General features: G+C 36.1%; 1 protein-coding gene across 1 annotated transcript; it reads left to right on the top strand.

Annotated features, from left to right (window-relative positions):
- Positions 1–116: 116 nt before the first annotated feature.
- Positions 117–17285, top strand: LOC147515947 (DEAD-box ATP-dependent RNA helicase 3, chloroplastic-like). The gene is given in 11 exon segments (XM_086588681.1): positions 117–673; positions 757–893; positions 996–1410; positions 5103–5201; positions 6343–6567; positions 7126–7503; positions 7742–7792; positions 7795–7884; positions 9725–9820; positions 9971–10257; positions 16946–17285. Coding segments are annotated over 11 exon segments (2412 nt in total). The 5' UTR covers positions 117–262; the 3' UTR covers positions 17169–17285.
- Positions 17286–27463: the final 10178 nt, after the last annotated feature.

Below are 27463 nucleotides of genomic sequence, written 5' to 3'. Positions count from 1 at the left end.
AAGAATGCTAAAACCCCCGTACCACCACAAGAGCACACGCTATCTCTTACCCCCAACGTCATTTAAAAATCTATTTCTAAACACTAGTAAAAAGGAAAAAATATATAAAAAGCATAGTGTGCAGTGTTGGAGATTCGTAAGGCCATAGATTGAGGAGTCGACCTTATCGAACAAGAACAACCTTAATAAACCTTGTTCATCTCCTCAAAAACACTCTTCTCTCTCTCTCTCTCTCTCTGTTTGTGTAGACTACTACTATAATATGTCTTCTTCCATTTTTATAGGTGTCTCCTCACTTCACCCATTTTCTTTCGAACATTCCATAAAGCCTAGTACTAGTAGTAGTAACACTAACAGACTCCTATTTTCTTCAACTAAAAACACATTTCCTAGTTTACCCACTCTTAGAACTTGTCTTTTCATCCCATCCGCAATTGCTACACCTAATTCTAATTCATCTCTTTTAAGTGAAGAAGCTTTCAAAGGTCTGGGTACCTTTTCTAAAAACGATGAATACGAGTCAGAAGAAGAAGAAGAAGAAGACTCTGATGACTCAGCAGTACAAGTTGATAATGATAATGATGACCAGCTTTCTGTTACTAATTTGGGTTTACCTCGTCTTCTTGTTCAGTCTCTTCATAAACGAGGGATTACTCACCTTTTCCCAATTCAAGTAATAATATTTTTATTTTTATTATTTTTATGTTTTGTTATCATTATTTTTTATTTTGACTGTAATTTGTTAAATTATTTTAGAGAGCTGTATTGGTCCCTGCATTGGAAGGAAGAGATATTATAGCACGTGCGAAAACAGGAACAGGGAAAACTTTGGCATTTGGAATTCCAATTATTAAACGACTTACTGAAGACGATGAAGGAAGAGGTGTTTCGAGGTATATATATATATTTGAAAGAAATGTATTGCTACTGTATATATATATATTTTTTTATTTTGTTGTGAGATAATTTATTGTTTGTGTTTTATGTGTTTGAAGGCGGACCGGTTATTTACCTAGAGTTTTGGTATTAGCACCTACAAGAGAGTTGGCAAAGCAAGTGGAAAAGGAAATTAAAGAGTCAGCACCTTATTTGAATACTGCTTGTGTTTATGGAGGTGTGACTTATAATATCCAACAAACTGCGCTGACCCGTGGGACGGATGTTGTGGTTGGAACACCAGGGCGTATTATTGATTTGGTTAATAGAAATAGTCTCAAGTTGGGTGAAGTTCAGTTTTTGGTACTTGATGAAGCTGATCAAATGCTTGCTGTTGGGTTTGAGGAGGCTGTGGAAGAAATATTGGAAACTGTCCCTACTAAGCGACAGAGCATGCTTTTTTCTGCGACGATGCCTAGTTGGGTGAAGAAGTTGTCGAGGAAATACTTGGATAATCCTTTGACTATTGACTTGGTAATTTCCTGTTTTTCTGCATGCATGTTGCATTTGCTTGTGTGTTGACATTTCTTTTATTTCTTTCTTTTCACAGAATGAATATGGTTGACTGTTAGTGATTTGAAGATGAGTGTTTCTTTTTTGTTTCTCACATATTTCCCATAAATGTGTTGGTGGAGTTAGAGCTTATAATAATACAATCTCCTTGAAAAAATAAAAATATATATGGTTAGTTGAAAGATGCTTTTCATACACGGATCTTTGGTCTGTCTGTATTTATTTGCGATTACATGATGTGAGTTTTAGTTGCTAAAGTCGTTGGTTCCATCTAATTTCTGTTAGGTTGTACATGATCTCGTGATAATTCGGTAATAAAGAGTGGGGATCTTGGATTCCAAATCGGTAAAGAAGCTACTGAATGTACTAATTGTCAAGTTCTTTGAATTACCACGTTGAACAAGATTTTCTTTGTGTGGCAAAAACATACCATAATGTGTCGTTAGAGCATCTCTAGGTGGAAAGCAAACAACTGCTTTGGTAGTAATTTGCCAAAAAGATGAAGAAATTATATCAAGGAGGTAACAAATTTGGTAGTATATAGTTGTTAGTGACAAATTTGGTCACAAATATGCGGACAAGTTTGCTAATATGGTGCTGCACGTTAAGTGTCGCAAGCCACTTCAATTGTTGCTTTTTGACTTTTCGACCAAAACCCATTGCCACTTTTTAGGAAAAGAGAATTCTCAAATATTAAACAAATACAGTGGGACCCACTTTAACAACTTTTGCTAGATTTGTGGATGTGCTTCCCTACTTGTTACCGACTTTTGTTACCCATCTAGAGATGACATCTTTTGACATGTACAATTTGGTAAACTTGTTCACAAGATTTGCCAAATTCCTGCTACCACATAGGCACATAGAGATAGTCTTATAGATTTGCTTACTTTTAGTGGTCATTGTGATGCCCTGTTTTGGTTTAGTCCCACATCAGATAAGAAGCCGATTTGAATCCTAGCTATATTGGATTGACTACCATTTACTTGTGTCGATCCCTTTTGGGAAAACTCCACACCCATGGATGGGCAGGCACGCTTGCACTTGGTTGTTTAGGTGGCAAATTGGTACAGTTGTTATTGTGGTGGGGTGTTACCATAGTTTGGGATTTCGGAATTCTTGGAATTCCGACAAATCCAAAAACCGAAATTGACAATATTTCGACCATGTCATATTTTGATTTCGACAAGTTTTCGGAATAATTAATATTTCGACCTTATGTTGTATTTTCCGGTATTTTTTAAAACCGAAATATCCGGCGGAATTCCGACATTATGTTCGGAATAGTGAACACTGGGTGTTACACGCATGATATCTATCACATTTGGGTCACTTTTTGGTAAGTCCGAAATTGAAGGGTGGTCTACTTGTTTACAATTGGTTTGTTCCTAGCTTGGCATCAACCACCGCCCCATCATTTTGATGAGTGGGGGTCAAGGGAAGGCATCCTTCCTTTTGATTTGGAGATGATGAGGTTCTCGGACCCTCATTTTTGGCCAATGTGGTGATAAGTCTGGCGCCAAGCTAGCTAAATTTCCTCTAACTTTGGAAGCTAAATGGGGAGTTGGAAAAAAAATGTGATTGAGCAAGTTCAGATTAAAGGAGCAACTTATAATGTATATTGGAAAGTGAGATATTAAGTAAGAGGTAGGAGGGTAAAGAAGCTACACAAGTAGGTAAAGGGAGAAAAAGTGGGAGAGAAATATAGGTGCTGGTAATGGAGACAACTGTTTCAGTGACCATGTGAAAGAAGACAGTGGTTTAAGAGTTGTATTTGGAGGTGAAGGGATGGGGCCGGGTGGTGGAAACAATGGTTAAGGTCTCCCCTTTCCAGTTTTGATTGAAGATCAGACTGCTCACATTGTGGAAGATATCAACTTCATTGACGAGTGAGAGGGGAGATAGGAATTCTGGGTTGATGTCATTTTGGTAAAGCTGGTTTGGGAAGAGCTTGTGTTGGTTATGGGGACATCATTGCTGGTCCATTTTGGTGATTCATTTAGGTTTAGGTGGGGTGTATTGGGTGTAAGGTGATTTGGGTCTATTAAAGCTAGGATTAGATCAACACTATGGATACCAGCAAGCAACAAATCTCTTGGACACAAAAGCCCATAGCACCAAGTACACCCATATAACCCTACCATTTTTAACCCACAACATCGGCAAACTAAACATCACAACAACATAAAATGCGTGAAAAGCAAAAAAGAAGAAGAAAGGAACGCAATATGCAAGAAAAGCATAAAAAAAGAAAAGTACAAGCAAGTACCATTATCCATCTTCTGACCATCCTCCCTGATTCCCATGAGTTCTTTGCCGTCTTCATTAATTACATTCAGTACCCTCCTCCTTGTAGTCCTTTTCTGAATATCCGAACTGCAGCTTGGCTTGACCACTGTCGTCCTCAAAATCCTCGAATTCTTTGCTTCTCCGTCTCCACAAGCCTTGCCTATTCTAAAAGAGGTAAAGGTAAAGCAAGCCACGATTCCTATGGCGCCAGAAAAACCATTCTCAGTTCGTCATAGACTGCCACCGTAAGATGTATGGATCAAGACAAATACGACTAAGTTTTCAACCAAATGAAGTGTGTATCTTTAGTTCAATGATTAATTCTCCAAACTCAAAACACCTTTTGTGTCCAACCACACCCTGAAAATGCTGGCGAAAGGGACTAGGCTCCAAGAACGATTAGCCTTAAAAGAGCACTTTGTTTAATGCTATACACTATTCACTGAGCCTAACACAACCTATTTTGAACTAGAGGAATCAAATAAGAACACCAGAAAATTTGATAGTATGGACGATGACCATCTTGTGGTAGTCAATATTTTTTTTGCTATAAACCTGATTACTACATTGATTAGAAAACAAAAGTATTTGAACTTAATTGTGCACTTAGATGTAAGTCTGATATCTCGTCTTGCGACGAAAATGGTAAGTATATAAAATATTTGCGGAAGCCAATGAAGATGATCTAATTATACTGTCAACGTAAAAAATGCTGTTTATGACATCAAGATGACTTCTTGTACCTTTTGTAGTGTGAACCTCTCACACTACATCATTATTATTAATATAATATAAAATACTGTCTTGCTGATCCAAAAAAAAAAGACATCACGATGACTTCTATCACTTTTGACTTGTAGTACTTTTGTTTATTTTATTATGTTGGTTGGTAAGCAGTCATACTTGTTGTTTGTCTAACACTATAACATTATTTCTCTGTTGTGCGGGTACTTCATATTTTGTGCCGTGTTCCATGTCGGCGACACAGACACTCTCAGATACACGACACCAACACTTCTAGATGAAGGGGTGGATGATAATGTACCTTAAATACGATATGACCCAAAGAAACATAACATAGTAGAATTGAAATCCTATAACTACAAAATTTTACTCATCCTATCTATAACCTTCTTGTCAAATATGCTTTTTAAGTTTTTAATAAAAAAAAGTTAAAATTCAATTATATATTAGTTGTGTCCACGAATCTAATTTTTTAGACAATGCCGAGTCCGAATCTCTGTACCGGTGTCTAAATCGGACACTCGTACCAGGTACCCATGCCACACAACATTTATGTATGCCAATGGTGTATGTTGTTAAATATTAAATTTTTTTGCATTGTTCGTCTCCTTGTCTTATAGGTTGGTGATCAAGATGAAAAGCTAGCGGAAGGGATCAAATTGTATGCAATATCAACAACATCAAGTTCAAAGCGCACCATTCTTAGTGACCTTATTACTGTATGTTAGTTGGTTCTTTTTCAAAGGCATTCTTGAAGATAGCATCATGATGCACTTATATGTGATATGCCACCACTTTATCGTTTTGTTTAATTACATTCTTTATTAAGTTGTGTTTATGTAGGTTTCTAATTTCCTTATTGTAGTATGTAACTACCTTCTTATTGTTGAAATTATTCCACCCCAATTTCTAGGTGTGTTCCACTTATATTCTCTCCTCAAGCCTCCTCGCATATTCATTAGAATATGCTATCTTCATAGGTAGAGAATGCAGGTAGGGCACACCTAGAATTTGGTGGAATAATCTCAACACGCCCTTCAGCGGGACATGCTAAGCATGAGTGCACATTTTCTTTTTCTTTTTCGGTTTTCTTTTGCAACTTCACCTGGCAAGACTTGAACCCAAGACTTGTTATAACTTGAGCTTTGATACCATGTTAAACATTATCAATGTTCAACTAAAAACCAATTGGTAATAAGTGGAGATGTCTAGTACTATTTATACTATACTGCAAGGCTTGATCTCCCATGTGGGACTTTTACAATCATCTCAACACTTATTCTGCTTATTTTACTTTATGTTGAAAATAAATGTGTATGTGCCTTTGGAATTAACTCATTTATACTGGCCTAACTAATGGAGGAAAAATGCTAAGGCCTTTCATGACACACTTTGTACAAATCCTGTATTAGTGAAGAGCGTCATAGCCATAAAGCAAGGTTAAGGGATATGCTTCATTTTAGAGGTGCAGTGTAGTTACTGAAAGTCCAATCCAGGGAAAGCTTCCTCATCTGGGTTTCCTCTAAAACGCTGTAAGCGATAGCCTAGGCTAAACAAGCTATGTGAGAAGCATTTCTAGGTGCTTCCCTTGGCAACCTCTATTTAAAGGTTGTTTTTTGTGTTATTCTGTCCCTCTTGCCATTTGTTATCAAGTTAGACTATTCTATTGATGCCAAGGTTAGCACAATAACTATTCTGTTTTAATTTTCCTGCAACTGTCATGAATATTCAAACTATGCTGTTAAATCTTCTTCATTATGCTTCCCGATGGTTTAAAGTTTTTTGTTTCTATGTGCATGTTCATCTAGATTTAGCACTCGATATTGACTTGTATGAATTTGTTTCTTCCATGACTGTCAGGTCTATGCGAAGGGTGGAAAGACCATTGTTTTCACACAGACAAAGCGTGATGCTGATGAGGTGTCAATGGCTTTAACTAGCAGCATTACTTCTGAGGCACTGCACGGTGATATATCTCAGCATCAAAGGGAGAGAACACTCAATGGTTTTCGTCTAGGCAAATTTACTGTACTTGTTGCAACAGATGTTGCTTCTCGTGGACTTGATATTCCTAATGTTGATTTGGTAAGCCTATGCCATATATGTAGTAGATGTGTACGTAACTAATAATAAAATTTAAGGAAAAGTTTGCATGAACAAAGGATCTTTTGTATTTTATATAACTGTGAAACACGGCTAGACAAAGGCTGAAGCAGACACACAAACCAAAAAAGAAAAGAAGAATGAAATGGTTTGTAACAGTTATAATTTCTTAAAGAAATCAGTTTTCTTTGATGAATATTTTACTAAGAGGAACATGTCTGCTGCACATGAACTTCTGCTGCACATGAACTGCTATGCCAAGGAACTAGTTGACAAGCAGAATGTTTTAGGTTTGTGTTGACAAAGCCTGTGTTATTAGAAATTCCTATTTCTTATAATATATTAGTAGAAATTCATCACCTTTTCAATTCTTAGCACTTTGAAAATAATAAAAATTCCTTTTGCATTCATTGTTTTATGATTGGTGATTTTTTTACAGGATTTTTACTTTGTTTAGACATGAAGGACTTGGACCTTGAACTAAATGGTGAACTTTCCAATATGTGGTTTTTTTGATATGGGCATTTCTTTTCCCTGCAGATTATCCATTATGAAATGCCAAATGATTCGGAAACTTTTGTCCATCGTTCCGGTAGAACTGGGCGTGCAGGAAAAGAGGGAAATGCCATTTTGATGTTTACAAATAGCCAGAGAAGAAGTGTTAGAACTCTTGAGCGTGATGTTGGATGCCATTTTGAGTTTATCAGTCCTCCAACAATTGAAGCTGTTCTGGAATCTTCGGCAGAGCAAGTCATTGCTACCCTCAATGGCGTTCACTCGGAATCTATAAATTTTTTTATTCCAACTGCACAAAAGTTGATCGAGGAAAAAGGAATAGATTCTCTTGCTGCCGAGCTGGCTCACTTGAGTGGATTCTCACAGCCTCCTTCATCTCGTTCTCTTATTAGTCATGAGCAGGTATGGAGTGAACTATACAAGACTCATTTTGCATTATGGCATGTGGAATACTTGATTATTGTCATATAGACTTCTCTTTTACTGGTTTCTTTGAGTGTCTCTCATTGTTGATTCAAAATTGCATCCTCCTTGGTCGTAGCATGACTTAATGTCCCTTGTGGCTATTTCTTTTGTTTATTACACTTCAAATGAAAGAAGATTTACACATTCAGTCTTATCTATGCCTTTTTTGACACAGGGATGGGTGACATTGCAACTAACTCGTGACCCTGGTCATTCTAGAGGGTTTTATCGGCAAGATCTGTTACTGGTTTCCTGTCTGGCGTTTATCCTGATGCCGCTGATGAAGTCGGAAAAATTCATTTGATTGCAGATGAAAGGGTGTGCATATTTCAATATTGCTTTTTGAACGACTTTTTCTTATATTTCAATGCACTTAATCTTACCATTTGTTGTGTTCAAGAATGCTTGCATAAGATTTCTAACGTGAAAATTCTCATTTAATAAGTACTTAGAAGGGGCTGCCTAGTTAGTGCTTGATGGACGTTAGTTGAGTGAATATAAGATTTCTCCCTATTGTTAATAATATTTTGTTGTTAATATTTTTAGTTTTTTTGGTTGGTAAAACTCACTTAGTATAAAAAATATGATATAATGTTTACAAAATTATTCGGTCCAAGTAGCAAGAAGCAATTCAAGCTCACACAAGCACCCCGAGTTCCCCAAATCACAAAAACCTACTCACCCATTAAGTCAACAAATTTTACATCTGTAAATGATGGATTAGCACAAGTCCAATCTTGAACCTCCGACAAGTTATTGTTATCATGATTATACTTATAATATTTATTATTATTATTATTGTTATTATTATTATTATTATAGTTATTAGGGTTATTTAGCTTTTGGTCCTTCCAATAATGGCAACATTTGCGTTTGGTCCTTCCTATCATTGGTTGACCGCGTTGATTGACATGTTTAAAATTTTTAAATGACGAGATTACCCTTATATGGTCTTGTTGTATGTAAGGCGTATAGTCATTCCATCTACATGACATCTTTGCTTTTGGTCCTAACACCATTAATGGATAACTTAGAAAACTTGGAAAACGTGCAAAGCTTTTAGTGCAGCAAGAATTTCACCGATCTTCTTTCTTCAAACTTACGAATTAAAGATGGGGTGTGTCTTTTGATTATGATAAGTTATCAAACTTGAGAAATTTTACAAATCTTATTTTTTTTAATAAAAATTAATCGTAGTTATACCTAATCGACATGTTTTCAACATCAATTAAAGGGATCTGCAGAGAAAAAAGATGTCATGTAGATGGAAAATTTGAATGATGTTTTCACTTTAATGGTGGAAATGATGAATCGGCCACAAAAAGCTTTTCTGGCTTTGTTGTCCAAATTCTCTTTCCTTAAGTGCTCAACCATTGTATATAGAACGATCTTGCACACTAACTTATTTGTTTTTGTTTAAATTCTTCCATTTGACAAGTGACATCCAATGTAGGCATGTTGAAGAAGAAGACTTTAGTTTAAAACCCATAAATTGATTTAAATTTTGAGTTTTCAAATTTTCAAATTGGTTTAAATGCCACCAAATTTCAAAATCTTTCCTATGATAAGGTCATGTGCAAGGCACACTGAGGGTACTTTTGTTATATTTGAAAGTTGAAGAGGTCAAGTAATAGTCAATGACAGTCAACGCGGTTAACTAACGGTTGGGAGGACCAAACGCTAATAAACGATTAAGTCTGGACCGAACGCAAATATTAGGATTATTGGAGGGACCAAAAGCTAAATAACCCTTGTTATTATGGTTATTATGATTATGATTAATTGATTATTATTGACTTATTGTTATTGTTATTTTTATTATTGTTATTATGATTATGATTATGATTATGATTATGATTATGATTATTATTATTATTATTATTATTATGATTATGATTATTATTATTATTGCAGCACATTATAATAATTAAGTTTGAGCTTCGGTTGTGATCTTTTATCTATTCATCTTTACCTAGTCTTTTGTTTCATCTTTGTATATCTTAAGTTGTTGAATGGTCTGTACTAGCTTAATTTAAGTTTCATCAAGTCTTTTTCTTATACTAACGTGCACTTTATTGTATGGTATCAAGTTCAAGATGCCAACTGTATTATCCTAATGTGTTCATCGGTAAATAACAAGTAAAGCCTTTTATTTTAGGTTCAAGGAGCAGTTTTTGATTTGCCTGAGGAGATTGCTCGAGAACTATTGCTGAAGCAGACACCCCCTGGAAACACTATATCAAAGATTACCAAGGTTTGTTTATATGTACTGCCATCAGAATTGCTAGAATTGTCGAACCATTGTTTTATATGCAGATTAATTCTTCCAAATTACTATACTAATTTTCCTTATGTCATGTTTAAGTGACTCATTTTCATGTGCTATGAATTGATGGTTTTGCAGTTACCTACATTGCAAGACGATGGCCCTTCAATTGACAACTACGGCAGGTTTTCTAACAGAGACCGTGGTTCTCGAGGAGGTTCCAGAGAACGTGGAGGATTCAGAGGTTCCAGGGGACGGGGTGGTGGTCGGGATTCTGATGTTGATGATGGATTCAGACGTGGTGGTGGTGGTCGGAGTTACAACAATGATAACAGTTGGTCTCGGAACTCCAGAAGCAGTGGTGATGATTGGCTAATCGGTGCTAGACGATCAAACCGATCCTCATCTTTCAGGAGTAGAGAGAGGTTTGTTTCGTTCCTAATCTCTTAGGCTTTACAAGTGAATATGTACAGGCAATGCGATACATGTGTTGATACATAAAAATACACTGAGAAGTCAGAAACATGTTACACATCTTTCTTGTTGGATAAGATACTTATAAGATTGTTTTGCACAATTTTCTTAGCGTAAATTTATATTGTAATTATAGTCATTCATATATTAATAACAAAAAGTTCAATTCCAAAACGAAAAAGAAAACACATAAATGTAAGAATCTAATATAAATTAACGACTAAAATAAGTTAAGTTGAATTTATTATGTTGTAAAAAATTGATACAATAATAATTTGAGAAAAAGAAAAAAAATACAATTTATTGAGATCAAAAGAAACAAAAATAAGAATTGATACTTTAAGTGAATGTTTCATCTCTTTTTTCTAGTATTATATATATTATCTCATATTGATTTCATTTGGTTTGAGGAATTGAAATTCCGGGAAAATAGAGTGAGATTGAAGAAGACAAGCGAAAAGGAAATGGAAGAAGGGGAAGTTATCCCATCTGCTCCACCAGTTTGAGGAAATTAAACACCATTCTTTAATAAAGAAAGTTGTTCTCCGAAATATAGATACCCTTAGAAGGAAAAACAGAAGGTCCTGCTTGTAATCTACTTGCAATTGCCATTTTCGTTTCTTTTTTACATCGTTCTCTGTTACAAAACTTTTTTTTTTTCAGATCGGTAAAATGTAATATATATACAAAGGGATGCAATCATGCATGGCCGATCAATGAACCCCATTTGAACATAAGGTCCCCGAACGATGTATCTGTCCACTCCCAAAACTTCAACCAGAGAAAGACGAATCACTTGATTTTACAATCACCTGTGGCATAGTCCTCGCATATCCATCAAAGTGTCTCCTGTTCCTTTCCAGCCACAGCCCACATGATAGTAAAAGATAAGATGCTGCACACTATGCATCCCTTTGGGGAATGGACACTAAGCACCCAAGAGCTCAACAGATCTTTCACTAACTGAGGAACAACCCAATACACTCTAGAGTGGTCCACAAAATAATTCCATATCTCCCAAGAAAAAGGACAATGAATTAGAGTGTGACTCGCTTACTCCCCATCAGCCATACACAAGGGACACAAGTTAATGATTATTTTTTTTCTCCTAATAAGATTGTCTATGGTCAAAATCTTATTATGGGTCACACCAAATGAAAAAAGAAACGAAACAAGGGATCTTTGTTGACCAAGTGAAATAACTAGGAAAGTCTGGAATCATGATCCCTCGGGTGTTAGCCGGTAGATGAGAACACAGAAAAGTAGAAAGACTTGACTGAGAATTTCCCATTCTTTTCTATAGTCCAGTGCCAACGATCCTTATCCGGTCTCACAATAGGAATCACCTCCAGCATAAGCGCGAGGGGTGGCAATGCTCGCAATATCCCGATCAGTCAAGTGAACATGAATCCCCAAATCCCACCCAAGATTACCATTATTTAGTCGCATGAAATCACAATTGAGGTGATTTTTAAAAACTGAGATGGCATAAAGTCTCGGGAAAAACAGGAATAACGGTCTCTGTGCTACGCATCTATCTCCCAAAATCTAATTCTACCACCGTCACCTAAAGACTATGATTTCTCTATGAAACTCATGAGTCCTCCTCTCGATTACTCTTCCAAGCCCCACACCCGTAAGGACCCGAATCCTCCCCGCTATACCACCCTAGATTGGTCCCATCAAATCTGGATTTGACCACACGCCTCCAAAGCCTCTCACTTTTTTCTCCAAATCTCCAGAGCCATCTGCTCATAAGGGCATAATTAAACTCATGAATCCTCTGCAAACCCAGACCCCCATTCTTCTTTGACATACACACAATCTTCCAGTTAATACCTGTGATTCTCCTCTTTGTAATCCTATAAAAAATTTCTAATGAAACTTGATTCTGCAAACCAAACCCCGCCTTATTTATTGAAATAAGTGCCTTTGGAAAAGAGAAAGCATAGTTATATGTTAAAGCTCGTCTGTACAGGATAAAACAAGAATTGTTAGTGAGAATAAAATGTACTGAGAACAGGTGAAGCACATCACATGGTGGCCATTAAAGGTGGGCCCCAAAATAATTTTCACAATTTCAACTTTGCTAACACCTTATCATTCAGGACTCTTCCAAAATTATCCAGATCTAAGTCATCTTTTCTTCAAAAAACCCATATACCCAACATAATTTTCCACCTTGGCACCTCATCTAGTCATGTCTATTCCCGGTTCTTGTTTTCTTATCTTTCTAATCTCTAATTCTAGGTTTCGAATAGGTGTTACCTGATTTTTAAAATTTTCCACTTTTTCTTTGATTTAATGATATTGATATGGGTTTGAATCATGAAGGTTTCTCAGAGAAGCTTGTTTGTACTTAGATGAGAGAAGAGAACCTTTTAGGTTTATAAATCATACCAGTACCATTCATCTCTTAGTCTCCTCCGCCCCCCACCAATTTTGTTAACACTATTGTAACTTGGAAGTAAGAATCAAGGCACATGATGGGAAGAATTAGAAGATACATTGAACATATGAAAGTTTTTCTCTTTGAAGCATATAGGGAAGCTAATAGGCTGGGGGATAATTTAGCTTATAATATCCCTTATGTTGAAATTGTACCAAGTTCTTTTTCTAAAGATGGAAGGAAAATAGTCTATGAGGATATAATAGGCACAAAGTATTTGAGATTGTAATCAAGCTTTTCTATTAATGAAAAGGGTAGAGGGTTTCTTGAGGTGCCAACTAGCAAAGCGGTAAAACCTTTGAGTGATGATACGGAGGTGCGGGGTTCGAACCCCAAAGATAAAAAGTTACTAATCTCTTTAAAACAGGCTTACCAATAAAAAAAAAAAAACGGGGTAGGGGACCTCTCTAACAACCTCGCTTATCCATAAAAAAAAAAATCAAGGCAGAGTTAGAGATGGTTGCTACGCTCGATAGAGAGGAAGAAGGGTTAATAGAAGAGGAGTTCAAATAAAGAAAATGAGGTAAAGAGATATTAGAGTTGTTGTTTAGTATGGAAGAGATTAAATGGAGACAAAAATCAAAGGAGATGGAGGTAAAGGAAGCAAAAATGTATGGAAGCAAAAAGGAGTGGGAGAGAAACACAAAGTACTCTCATGGGCTTGCTAATGCTAGAAACCTGGTAAAGTTGATGAACAAAATGTATGTCAGGTGGAGGATAAGGAAGCAATTGCCATACATGTGGCACGAGGCCAAGATTGGAGGGAGTAAATCTTGAAAGAAATTCTCTAAAGGAGATAGAAATGATAGAAAACATCATTAGTGAAAAGGAGGTGAAAGAAGCCATCTCCAAGCTAAATGGGGACAAAGCACCCAGGCCTGATGGTTTTCCATTGGCATTCTTCAAAAAATCTGAGATTTTCTTAAAGAAGACATCATGAGGGTGGTAAATGAATTTTTTACTGAGGGATTCTTGGATCGGAGGCTTAATAATACTTTTCTCACTTTGATTCCGAAGGTGGTGCAGATAACATAAATTTTTTTTAGACCATTTAGCTTGTTGGGGGCTATGTACAAGATCATTGTCAGGGTACTTGCTACGAGAAGGAAGAAAGTAACGGGTTTGTTTATTTCACAATACCAAAATATGATGCAGAGTATTAGTTCATCTGTCAAGTGTTATACGTGTGTGCCCCTTAGCTAAGTCCAAGCCCATGGGTCATGAGCCCACTAGTTTAAGTTATTCAATTTTAGTTGTTGACACATGTCGTGTTCCTATTGGTTTATAGTTTTTAGGATTAGTATAAATAATGGGCTTGTAATTAGGGTTCAGGGAGAGTTGTGTTATTGAGAATATTTCAGAGAGAAATAAAGATTTGTTTTAGTTTTAGTTGTTTTGTTTAATTCAAGAGTAGATTTGATAAACTGAAGCTTCCGCCAGTTTAATCTACATCATTTGGTATCGGAGCACGAATCATTCCCGAGTAAAATCCAATTTTCCTTTTTTCTTATTCGTTTTAATTTTTCATGTTACTGTTCTTCGGTACCGTTCACGATGAACACTATTCACACGGTACTATTAATCACATTACGGTTCACCCGAAATTAAATTTCAATCTTTTTTCTTCTTTTTCATCCGGAGATTGATTTTTCTTCTTTCAAGGTAAAAAACCGATTATCTTTACTTCTAAAGATTAAAGTTTCAATCTTCTGAGCTATGTCGATAGATCCGACCGGCATGACGAATCGAGTTAAATCAGTTTGATGAAGACGACTGGGATGTAGGATGGGGTACTGGCGCTGAAATTGACTGGGATGCGCCTAATCCCAATCTAGGTGAGCCTTTGTGGGAAGCACCAAGTACTGAGGACACCGTGTTAAGAATAGCGCCGACTTCAATTGTTCAAGCAAAACCATCAGCTCAGAGTTTCCCGACACAGCACCCACAAGACCCAGTAATGTCAGCAACACACTTCTCCTTAGTTGCAACACCAGCAATGATCATTGGGGAGGGTGATAAGGAGATATGGAAGTGCCATTCTATTTTAAGAACCAGATGTATCAGTAAAGGTAAGTTGTGTACTGTTGTTATTGATGGTGGTTCTACTGATAACCTAGTTTCCCAAGAGATGGTCGATAAACTGGGACTACAGACCACTAAACATCCTAAACCATTTTCTATCCAATGGTTTAAAAAGGGAGATCCATGCAAATCAATCATCAATGTTTAGTTCCACTTACTATAAGACCTTACGAAGATACAAGAATGTGCTTTGTTGTTCCAATGGACGTTTGTCATCTCCTACTAGGGCGCCCTTGGCGGTTTGATCATGAGGAGTATTTATGATGGTGCCAAGAACACTCACTCATTCTTGCATAACGGCGGGGAAATTAATCTTGGAACCGCTCAAACCACCAGATATAGAAACCACTATGTGTACGACATTCTTGGCTGAAGTACGGGAATCTGGTATGTTTTTCTCTCTTACATCACATGAGAAAAATAAGTTTGCTAAAAACCGAAATCGACAAAGAAGCCCATTCAAGCCGCACCAAAGCACTTCGGTGGATGACCATGATGCATCCACTTTTATGCCCGTTATGGCTTATTCTACTTTTTCTTCTACTAAGGATTCATTTGTTGGTGAGGGCTGTAATATGGAGTTAAACTGTGTTGATTGGGATTCCCCTCCTATTTTTGATGTTTGTCCAGAGGAGGACCATGATAGTTTTTTAGATACTCCACCAATATTTGATGAATACGGAGCAGATGAATCTGAATTTTGTGTCACTACCTCTTTGTCTGGGAATCTTTTTGTTGAGTATGCCGATCCGGTTTGGGAGGATTTTGATATTAATTATACAAGGCTCTTTAGTTCTGTGCATCTAAAGTTACAATTGGAGGTATGCGTATTTGCTGTTTTGGGATGTGGTAGTATTCCCATAGAGCAGAGAAATCATGATGGTGATTTTGCAAACTTGCATACATTATGGTGCATTCTTATTCTTGTGAGTAATTATTTGGGCAAAATTCGAGGTTGAATTCGTTTGAACAGCAGAAGAGTGATGGGCATCAGCTATAGCGAATTTCATCAGTCAATTCCGTATACAAACTCGAGACGAGTTCTTTTCAAACTGGGGAGAATGATGCAGAGCATTAGTTAGATCTCAATCAAGTGTTATATCATTAATAAGCCCTTAGCTAAGTCCAAGCCCATGGGTCGTGAGCCCACTAGTTTAAGTTATTCTATTTTAGTTGTTGACACATGTCGTGTTCCTATTGGTTTATAGTTTTTAGGATTAGTATAAATAATGGGCTTGTAATTAGGGTTCAGGGAGAGTTGTGTTATTGAGAATATTTCAGAGAGAAATAAAGATTTGTTTTAGTTTTAGTTTTAGTTGTTTTGTTTAATTCAAGAGTAGATTTGATAAACTGAAGCTTCCGCCAGTTTAATCTACATCAAAATGCTTTTGTTAAGGGGAGACAAATTTTTGATTGTGGACTCCAAGATAAAGGAAAGATAGTGGAGTGGTGGTAAAAGTGGACGTGATGAAAGCGTATGAATCTTGGAGCTTCCTTGATCATGTTATGGAACATATGCCCTTTGGTTCTAAATGGAGGAGATGGATTAGGGTATGTATCGCGAATTCCCGCTTTTCCATACTTGTAAATTGGTCTCATATTGGTATTTTTTAGGAGTTTGAGAGGGGTTACACAAGGTGATCCTCTCTCTTCGTCATGTTTAAATGGTGACTGAGGTGCTTAGCAAGATGACTTCCAAGATGATTTAAATAACATATAGAATGTCTATATGTTATTCCTCTCACTAAGGAGGTATAAATATACAAGAATCAGGAAACATATGAAAGGAAACAAATCTAAGTTACATAAAAGATACACATGGCTATCATGTTGTTTATTTGAAGCTCCTTTCTCCAAGCTTTTTTTACGTTCCATTTCCCACTTATTGCAATGCGCTGTTTTCTCTTTAATGTTTCTAGTAAAAGTAATGGCCTGTGAGAGTTTTGCAATGCACAGCTTTCTCTTTTGAACCAAGCATGACTGATTGAGGAGCATGCTTTTAGTTGTTTTAGCTGAATAATGTTTTAGTGTTTATCAGAATATGTTATTCCACATCAATAGAAATATGAATGGAACATGATACTTTTGGTGGTTATGCTTGACTGTAGCTTTGGAGGATCATGTTATGTTTCTTGGATCGATCAGGGCACAAAGCATCAGATTGCCCCAGTAAGCAAGAATACTAGTGTCTCTGGCTGGCAATTCAACCAGTTAGCTGCTACTGCTGCCATTGCGTTACTGCTATACAGCCTTCGAGACCTAGGCTGCTTATTGCTTAGAGATATGGAGTCCACTACTAATGTCGAAGGATTTCGGAGGGAGTGGCTGTAAATTCTTTTGTAGCTCTTGGAAGCTGGAACTAATATAGCTGTATGTGGGATTCTGTTTACATTAATTTTAATTCGCACAGGACGCGTTTCTATATGAGAAAACCAGGTTGTCTCGCCATTAGGAGGTTGTTTTATTTTGTTTATTTTCTGTCTCGTATATTAAAACGAAATACGTCCTGTACATTATTGGTGTTTTAGGCTGTGGTGATTGTGGTCATACGTAAACATGGAAGAAACTGATACCAATAGAAACATCACTTCTACAGAGTTTATGGTTTGCGGTACAAGCATGAAACAAGGTAACCACCATCAGTGTTCTCCACCACCACCCCCTCCCTTCAGAGGGCTCGTGGCTACTGGCCCTATTAAGCGGCCACCACATCTATATGCTGATTGGCATGAATTGTTTGAGTATGCGTACTGCCATTCGAATTATAATGGATGGATTTTATCTGCTAAGTCCAACAGGATGTGATGTCATGATGTTTCGTGAGACAGGCCAACTGAGAAGAAAATGGTAGCAATTCCGAAGTAGTTGAAATATCGAGGCTGTTGCATGGCTCCTGGCCTCCTGCTAGGGGTGCGACTTTTTTTTACTAAAAATCCAAATTTCCAAAATTCAATCTGATATTTGGCGGAATTTGGCAATGATATTTGTGCGCAATTCATATGGAAATTATACATGGGAGGTATACCAACAGGAGAAAAGGCTTGGCAGCTTAAGTTCAAAGGTGATCACTCCTACAAATTTTGCTGGAAGAAGATGGAATCAGATATGATCATTTATTCTTTAAATGTGACTGGGCTAAAACAATTTTTGGTTTTGGTCAAAATCTTTATATATAAAAGATGCGACTACAAATTTTCTTAACAATTATTTGTCTAAATGGGGATTGTTTTTGTGGGAACAGATCGCAATATTTTTTATTTTCATTGCCCTCAAGTTATTGGTTCTCAAAATACAGATGCAATTTAATGTCTCACACCTGCAGATGAAATTTTTTCAGTTAAACTCATGGTTTGTTCTTATTGGTATAGAGAGCCTTGAATCATCTTCAGCAACGTCAATTTTGTTCGTGTTTGGAAGAATAAGGGAAGTTAGAAATTGAGTCAACATAATTTGCTTATTGGGTTGCTCTTGACTGTTTTTCAATAATGTGAATGTTAACTACAGAACATGGTTAATAATGAGGATAATTTTAGTTCTTTGTCGTCTTCGATAAATCACAGGTATATAAAAGAGACATTGAATTAAGAAGCACTTAATCCCAAAAATGGTGTTAACAAAAGAATTTCCACGCTTGTATAAATCAGTATGTAGTGGGCAATGATGTTACTTGTTTATAACAAGAAGAGAGCAAACACTGCGTTTTCAGCCTATAAAAATGCTACTTATTTCAAGAGATGAGATAACAGACCAGAAAAAATGGAAAGAGAGAGTAGTGGGAGGTAGAGAGATAGAGCAGGGGAGGCGTATGTGTTTTCACTTGTTTCATTTTATTTTGTTGTGGGACCATCGTTAATTATACTTGGTAAAAAGTTAAAGCTAGGGCGCGCTGGATTTATGTCCACTCGTTTTAAATTTTGGTGACCGGGTGAGAAAGTTCTAAAAGTTTTAGTAAAAGGAATAGAAGAGGGTAATAATATAACAACACATCTCACATCTCTTTCGCTTGTTCTAGTCCATTTTCTCTACGGCCTTCTTTCCTATTTTCTCTCCTTCTCTATCACCTCACCTCACTTTATTTGTCTTCTCTAATTTCTCATCTCATATTTGACTCCGCTTTCTCGCTTACAACCCACCGTTCGGTTTATCGTGTAAAAGGTAATCAACAACTTTTTAATGTTTTTTGTTTCATTACCCCATTCTTTATTTAGTTTTGGTTTGAACAAGTGTTGGTTATGGATTAAATATGAAATCAGTAAAGACGACTAATGTTTGGATTGGAAATCATAAAAATCACTCAACCATGCTCTACTGTCCATGCCCATGTTTGCTCCATGGCCCCAAGCTTTTTCAACTGAACCATATGAAGGTTTTTTTTACGATGATTGGTAATGGGTGTGTCTTCATTTGCAAATTCGCCGTATACTTTAGTCAATTTACTCAATGGGAAAGGACACATTTTAAAAACCATTCACAAAGTAGATAGTGATGTCCCACGACTTCATTAGTCAGTGTGTTTGTATTGCTTCAAGTTCGATAAAGCCTTCCCCACCATGCTAAAAGTGGGCAGTTGTGCGTAATTTTTTTAAGTGTACTTTGGATTCAATTTGGTTCATACTACTGCATTGTTGTTGTAGTCTGTTAATAATGGTAGTCGGGTGGGAAATTAGAAACAGGTCTTGTTAGCAGCTATTGATTTAATCCATAGTTTCAATTGAGGTTTACCATTGGTTATAAAAAAAAAACAGTGTTATGTTTGAATTATTACATAATTTATCAACCTTGCGATACTTGAACAGGTGGTGTCTGATCAAGTTGATACCTACTGACCTACATATCTTTCACACTGAAAAGTGTCTATTGAATACCAGATGGAGAGGGTTCTCAACTACTCGCTAGCTAATTGGTTGAAGGAGAGATCATTTGGTTTTTAATTTGTCAAGGATAATACATTCCAGGTGATTTATAGATTACTTTTCAATTCCTTGTTCATGGTTTTAGTTATTGCACTATCTTGATTGATCATATGGTAATGCATGATTCTAGGTATGGCCAGGGCCTTTAGGTATTCTGTTCATAGTAAAGATTTTAGGAGATTTTATCATTCTTGCTCATACAAAGCTTGTGTACTTAGGCGCACATTTGCATTTTAATTAAACTTCCTCGGCCCCTTTGTTGGCATGGTCTACAGTCGAAGGATACTATTTCAATTCCCTACATGTATATCTATATTTTTTAATGTTCAAAAGAAACAACAAAAAAGGGAAAAAACTTGCTCACGCAGTAATAATTTTTGGGCAGATTTATATTGCTCCCTTCTCAGTTCGTTTATTGTGCGTGGTATTTATGTGTATGTCCTTGATAAAACTGGGGTTGGTGTTTGTTGTCTTGTTTGGTGAAAGATTATTCAATATACTGAGAAAAAAAAAAAAAAAGAAAAATTATCAATATTTCTTCTCATATGTAGTTATATACTTTTTTCTTGTTTATTCTTGTCATTATAATAAGGATTATTTATGCAAGTGGAAATGTTGAGACGAGTTGAATTATGAAGTGCACAATAGTGTGATCAGTTTTTGTTTATTTCTTTGTTCTATTTTCAGTGACTTGTTTGTGGTTGGCGCTGATTTATTTCTTTGTTCTATTTATATTGGCTTGTTGTGTTAATGCATATCTAAAAGGCTTATATCTCTGTCAAGTTGTGTGATTCTGTGTAGTTGTTTGAAAATATTTCAACTTGTCGGGGTTCTGTTTTGTGGGCATTAGATGTTTGATAAATACTCACCGGGTTTTCATTGACCGAAATGGTTATATCGAGGCTTACTAGATGAGTGAGTCCGTTGGACAGTTCCCTTGATGTGCATATTCTTAAGATGTTGCAAAACCTTTAAGTCGATGTAGAGAATGCCTTTAGTCATGGCTTACTCTTTACTTTGGGTATGAGTGTTGAGAGAACTAATAATCAAAAAGCTGATTGATATTGCTATAATTATGGGGAAATAAAAGTTCATTCAATGCACAAGTGTTTAAGAATACCAAAGCCAGTTTCGGTTTATTAACGTGTTATGTCATAAGTATTGCATCTTACTTTGAGCAATCGTGATATTTTAAAGTGGTAGTTGATGGGAAATTTTTTAATTCCTAGATCAAGATATCGAGTTTGAGTATCTTGAACTTAATCTCTTTATTTTCCTTGTAGCCGTCCATTCAAGCACTCAAAGATCAAAGCGAGTCCATAGAGGATGCAACAATCGACCGATGTCTTGAGGTCCTTTTCAAGTGAAACAAGTACCAAAGCCATTATAAAAATCGTATGAGACGAGTCCAACTACTTCTAGCACATGCTTTTAAGGTAATAAGTTGTTGCTTCTTTAGTCCTTTAGCTAAGTTGACTCTACATGTTCTTCAATATATTAACCGTGCACAAAGCTAATACCTAATATCTTTAACTTGGATTGCATGGTCATAAAACTGTTGGCCGGGTGGTATGATAGGTAATCGGGTGTTGTTAACTTGGATGGTCTTTGGGGGTCTCTCAGTATTTTGATGGGGTCGCGGGTGGGGTGGTATGATCTTCCCTAGTGGGATGATTTGTATTAGGGGTTTAGGTGGGGGTCTTGGTCTTGTTTAATTAGCTGCTGGCTAACTACTTAAATATTAATGTATTTTTTTTTTTTTAGAATAACTTTCATGGATTAAAAAGGAAAAAGTGTCTTTTACTTGATTTGTCTTCTTCACGCATGTAGAAGCCATATTAGGAGGGTTTTAGTCCCAGAGCTTTTAGTGGTTAACACAATTTGGGAGGAGATTATATAAGAAAAGAAGGTTATGATAGAGTTGGCCATCCCAGTGGTAGTCAGGTTATAATGATGTCTTTTCAATTTGAGAGGAAATCATTACAACCAGACATCCTCCTGGGGTAGCTAACTCTATCATGTCCAGCTTCTCAAATATTTCCTTGTATTTTAGGTTAAGAGTTATTCCATAGACATGGATAAACAATGTCATAGTACTACATCACATACACAAAGGTTAAGTGTGACAAAAATAATGTGGGAAAAGGGGAGAAAGCCGACCTACACAAAAAAAAGTGAACAAGAAAGAATGAGAGAGAGAGAGAGAGAGAGAGAGAGAGAGAGAGAGAGAGAGAGAGGGAAAACAGAAAGTGGTTACGGTAATCATCATCTACTAGATGGAGCCTATGACATGGGGGATTTGGGTACTCGCTAGTGGTGTGTCATTAACCTCTACTCGTTTATGTGATGTAAATACTATGACAATTTTTATCTCTAACTTTTCTATTCTTGAACAATTATCCTAAAAGGTATGAGGGTTTCACTATGTCATTTCCCTATTATTTGATTTCACATTCAAAGCACGACCTAATAGGTATGGAAATATAGGAACCTCATATAAGAAAAGAATTGAAGGTTATGATAGAGTTGGCTATCACGGTGGTTCGTTGTTATAATGATCTATCTTCTCAAATTGAAAAAACTTTCAATTTGAGAGGATAGATCATTATAATTTGATAGCCTCATGAGGTAGCTAACTCTATCATGTTCAACTTCTCAAATATTTCCTTATATTTTAGGTTAAGAGTCGTTCCATAGACATGGATAAACAAAGTCATAGCACTACATCACATACACAAAGGTTAAGTGTGACAACAATAATGTGGGAAAAGGACGAGAAGGCCTACACAAAAAGTGAACAAGAAGAATGAGAGAGAGAGAGGGAAAACAGAAAATGGTTATGGTAATCATCATCTACTAGATGAAGCCTATGACATGGGGGATTTGGGTACTGCTAGTGGTGTGTCATTAACCTCTACTCGTTTATGTGATGTAAATACTACGAATTTTTTTATCTCTAACTTTTCTATTACTGAACAATTAACCTAGAGGTATGAGGGTTTCACTATGCCATTTCCCTAGCTATTATTTGAATTCACATTCAAAGCACGGCCTAATAGGTATGGAAATATAGGAACCTCATATAAGAAAAGAAGGTTATAATAGAGTTGGCTATCCCGGTAGCTGTCAAGTTATAATGATCTATCCTCTCAAATTGAAACTTTTAATTTGAGAGGATAGATCATTATAACTTGACAGCCTCCTGGGGTAGCTAACTCTATCATGTCCAGCTTCTCAAATATTTCCTTATATTTTAGGTTAAGAGTTGTTCCATAGACATGGATAAACAATGTCATAGTACTACATCACATGCACAAAGGTTAACCGTGACAAAAATAATGTGGGAAAAGGACGAAAAAGCCTGGCTTACACAAAAGTGAACAAGAAGAATGAGAGAGAGGGAAACAGAAAGTGGTTATGGTAATATGTGTTGACAACAATCGTCCACTACAGCAAAGCTTGGTGAAAAGCTACTTTCAAGAGAATCTTCAACAACGTTTCAATGTCTTGAAAAAGCGACTAGTGGTTGGGAGGTTTTCAAGTCCGCACATGTAAAGTTTGTAAAATGTAAGTCAATCGAAAACCTTTTATGATGCCCACTCGTTCATTTGATTATAAAGAATGAGTAGTCGTATGTATTTGCAATGACAATTGAGTTTTCCATCACCGAGATGTATATGTTATTGTATTAACCGGTGTGCGTAATGTATATGTTTCATTGCAACACGATTTGCTTGGGATGGAGACATAATTCAAGTGCACGATAAGTATTTGGAAAAATTGATGCTTAACAGATTTGTTAATGGCCGTAAGCTATGTACACAATTTTTTCTCATATATCATCGATGAAAATTGACTTACTTCTGGGATGCACTATGCATGTATTAAATTGGTATCCTCGAGAGATAGAGAAGATAGTTGATAGTGGTCGTATGCCTCATAAATGAGCACTTACCAATTGAATTCCGATCTCTCATGAGGCTTTAGGTACTTGGTGAACCCGTTTATTGCTTATGTTGCATGTTCATTTAGAATGATGCCAAATAGAATTAGATTAATGTTTTGTTTATGCTTATGTCTTGAGTTGAGGTTGTGGAAATTTTACTTATGAACTCGGCTCATTTATATCCAATTTCTTATACATCAAGTTTTTGAAGTTTGAGACTAACATGATTATTTTTTTGTTGTAAAAATAGGTACACACCCTAGAATGTGAGAGTGCAGGCGGTGGGGCTACTTTTAAATGTGATACTTGCTGTTTCGTATTTGTCGCATTGGAATCGATAACTCAAATGGCCAGAAGAGGAAGCTCTTCCGTAGATTTGTTGCTGTCATTTCCCATTGTTAACCTTTACCTTAGATTACCTATGTACTCCATCTGTACTTCATCTTGCTTGAAATAAGTGATTTGCTTTCAATGATTCATATGGTCCATCTGTACTTCATCATGCTTGAAATAAGTGACCTGCTTTCAATGACTCATTTTTAGTCCTCTACTTTGTATATTGTGGTTTGAGGATTTGTTCACCTCGTCAGTGTAATACAATGAGAAAGCTAAAACAAGAAAAAACCAAAAGATTAAAATACCTAGATATAGAAACAAGGGGAGCCTAGAAAACAAAGCACACAAACAATTGGGGACAAACAAACCTTCTAACAGTTTTTAAACATTGAATTTGATCGGTTTTTACTTCTAGTGTAAGATTCCTATGCATTTATTGAAGCCGAAGTAGTTATCATCGATCATGTTATTATTCCCTCGGAAACAAATATGAATAACTTTCCATTGTGTAATGTCAGTGGCAATTCGAAATATTTCAGAAGTTTCTCCATCCTAAAACCCTCCTAAAAAAACCATCATTAGTAATAATAGAACCAACAACGAAGAAGCTTTCCTTATCCCTTTACTAAAAAAAAACCCTAACAATAATAAAACGAAAAACCCTAACAGCATAATAGAGAGGAAGGATAGGTTTAGGGACTTGGTTCTCCGTTGGGAACTTCTTATTACTAGTGAATAATTAGTTTATGCCCATTCTTGAGGGTGCATTCTTTGTTTGTAACGATGTGTTGTTATAGGTGAGGCTCTCTCACTTCCTTTGTAATTGTCTCAGATTATCATATTTGAGGTGGGGGATCATATTTCAAAAAAAACAAAAATAGTATGATATATGAGGTCGGATGATATATCTAATGGCAAGTAGATTACAATGTCATTTGTTGTTGGATACTTAATTATATGCTATATCTAGTAGTTTAATAGTAGTATGCTACATATAATAATTTAAAGTCTTTGTATTAGCCATCGAAATTAGATTGGGCAGCCTCCAAGCCCAAGTCCAAACAACAAAGCCCAACTAAAGGCCCATTACACCCCCATGTGAGGAAACCGAAAAACCTCTTCAACCGGTCATCTCTATCAGCAAGAAAAATCCTTCGCGAAACCCTAACAAACAATACCCAAAATCAATTTAGGTGGAAGCAATCTAATCCATAAACAATCACAAATTACAACCTTACAACATAAACAATCAAACAATCTATTGTTTATTATAAGAACTTGAGCAGGTTAGTTAGAAATTTGATGGATTTCAAAATTTGATGGATTGAAGAACTTGAGCAGGTTGGTTCTTCGCGATTGAACCGATTTAGTTCTTCTCACTGCCCAATCTCTCGAATTTGATGGATTGAAGCCCAAAGAACAAAGTTAGTTCTTCTCATGAATGGTCTTCAAAAAATCAGCTATTTCGAAATTGAAGCAAAACATAACACCCACAGCCTATTTGAAATCGACTTCTTATCCACACTCACGGCTATTTCAAAAGTCACTCAACTTCAACTTCAAAATCACTGCCGATTGTTACTCCAACTTCAAACCGCGTCGTCAGGACTCAGGCATCAATCAATTGAGACAAATTTAGAAGTAATCAATCACTGTGGAAAGATATAGGTAAGTTCCTTAACAGTACTTTAAGTTTCTAATGTTAGTCAAAGTTCTTGTTAAAATATCGCATTATAATTGGTACACCATTCTATATTTCCAAGTTCGCTCGCTCTCTCTCAACGAGTTTTTAACTCGGTCCATATCTGGAACATTCATTAAAGATGTCAAACGTGTCGTCGTTAAGGTTCATTTTTGTCGTTGATTTTATTTTTAGGAAACTATAATTATTGAACTATAATCATTTTTGTCGTTGTAATTGAGATTGAATAGTTGTCTTTATTATTGTAATAATTCAACATTGTGTAGAGTAGATTGTTAGTTTTTTTTTCCAAGTAGTGACAAAGTTTGACAACCAATGCCAAAGTTTGATGATCAAATTTCTTGCTAAATTTGCCTTTTGACCTGTTACCAGTGAGAACTCAAGTCAAGATCTCTTTATTGTTCTTATAAGATGCATTTTACTTGATTTGTTTATATTTATATTTCACTGTGGCTAAGTTTAGGTCAGTTATATGAAGAGACAGTACTAAGCTAGATTGGCCCGAGTAGACAAATATTGTATGGGCTCTTCTTTGTGCCATTGGCTCGACGGGAGGCTCATGCACACTAACTAAAAACTTATTGATTAACCGAGCTTGTACTGTTGTACATATTGAAGTTCAGTTGGCTCGAATCGAAGTCTTGACAGTTGATACTTGATACTAGCCTTAGTCTAGGTTGGGGCCAAAGGTTATTGCATCCGTCTGTTGGTCTGCATGAAAGAATAAAGTAGCTCCGTAGCTCCATTAGTTAAAAAATCTCGGGACACATAATTCTTTATTTAATTATATATAAGATAAAGAAATCATATTGCATGCAGTCATGATAAAGAAAGCACCCAGTTGAATTTTTATGATGAGGAAGAGTAATGCTATTCTAACTGTTAAGTTAACAGGTAAGTTATACAAGCTAGTTTTCAGTACCCTAGGTTTTTGAGTAGTGTTATTTGTATAGTGGTTATTTAACGTATAGTTTGTTTTTTTTCACCAATAGAAATGATATCGCTGTATATTATTATCTTTTTATACATTTTGATGGTAATAAGTAATAACGATGATGGTATAGTAGAGTTTTTGTTTAGTTTAGCACCATTCACTGTTATGATGATAAATGGTATCATTAATTTCCCTTTAGTTGCATTTAATCGAAAATCATTTGTTTTACCAATTTAAAGAATTTCGTGTATTTGGGATTTGGTATAATGTATGAGGCGATTATGGTAAGGATGACTATAGAGTAAATAAGGATTAGGAGGTATATCAACTTGTTTATCAATTGGTTTGAGTGTCTCCCTCGATTTTCAACAAAGTGTGAGTTTAAAAGGATTGAAGGAATTGTGAATATGTCGTAGTCTTGATTGCATTATTGAGTGGCGTTAGAATCCTTTAGAGTTGTAGCCTGATAGCTCCTGTGACTTGATTTGCACAGAGTTTCACCGGATAGCCATCCAAATTTTTACATCTTCTCACAATCCAATCGCTCTCACAATCCGGTATGGCGACTAGATATAACTGTTATTTTCCTCTCACATTGCTTTCAAGCATGTCTTCTACTCACATTTTCTGTAATGTTTCTATTCTTGTCTTTGGGTTCACCAATTTTTTTTGGTGTAGAAAACCGAGAATCTCTTATTAGCTTCTACAAGATATTTTATTTGCTTTGAAAGATTAGTTTTTATGTGTGAGTGGTAACGTGAAATTAAGAAATGGGTTGTTCACCATTTTTTTTTT

This window comes from Coptis chinensis, chromosome 2, assembly GCF_015680905.1.
Source record: "Coptis chinensis isolate HL-2020 chromosome 2, ASM1568090v1, whole genome shotgun sequence".
In the NCBI taxonomy this organism is placed as follows: Eukaryota; Viridiplantae; Streptophyta; class Magnoliopsida; order Ranunculales; family Ranunculaceae; genus Coptis; species Coptis chinensis.
This window is presented reverse-complemented; position numbering and strand designations above follow the sequence as displayed.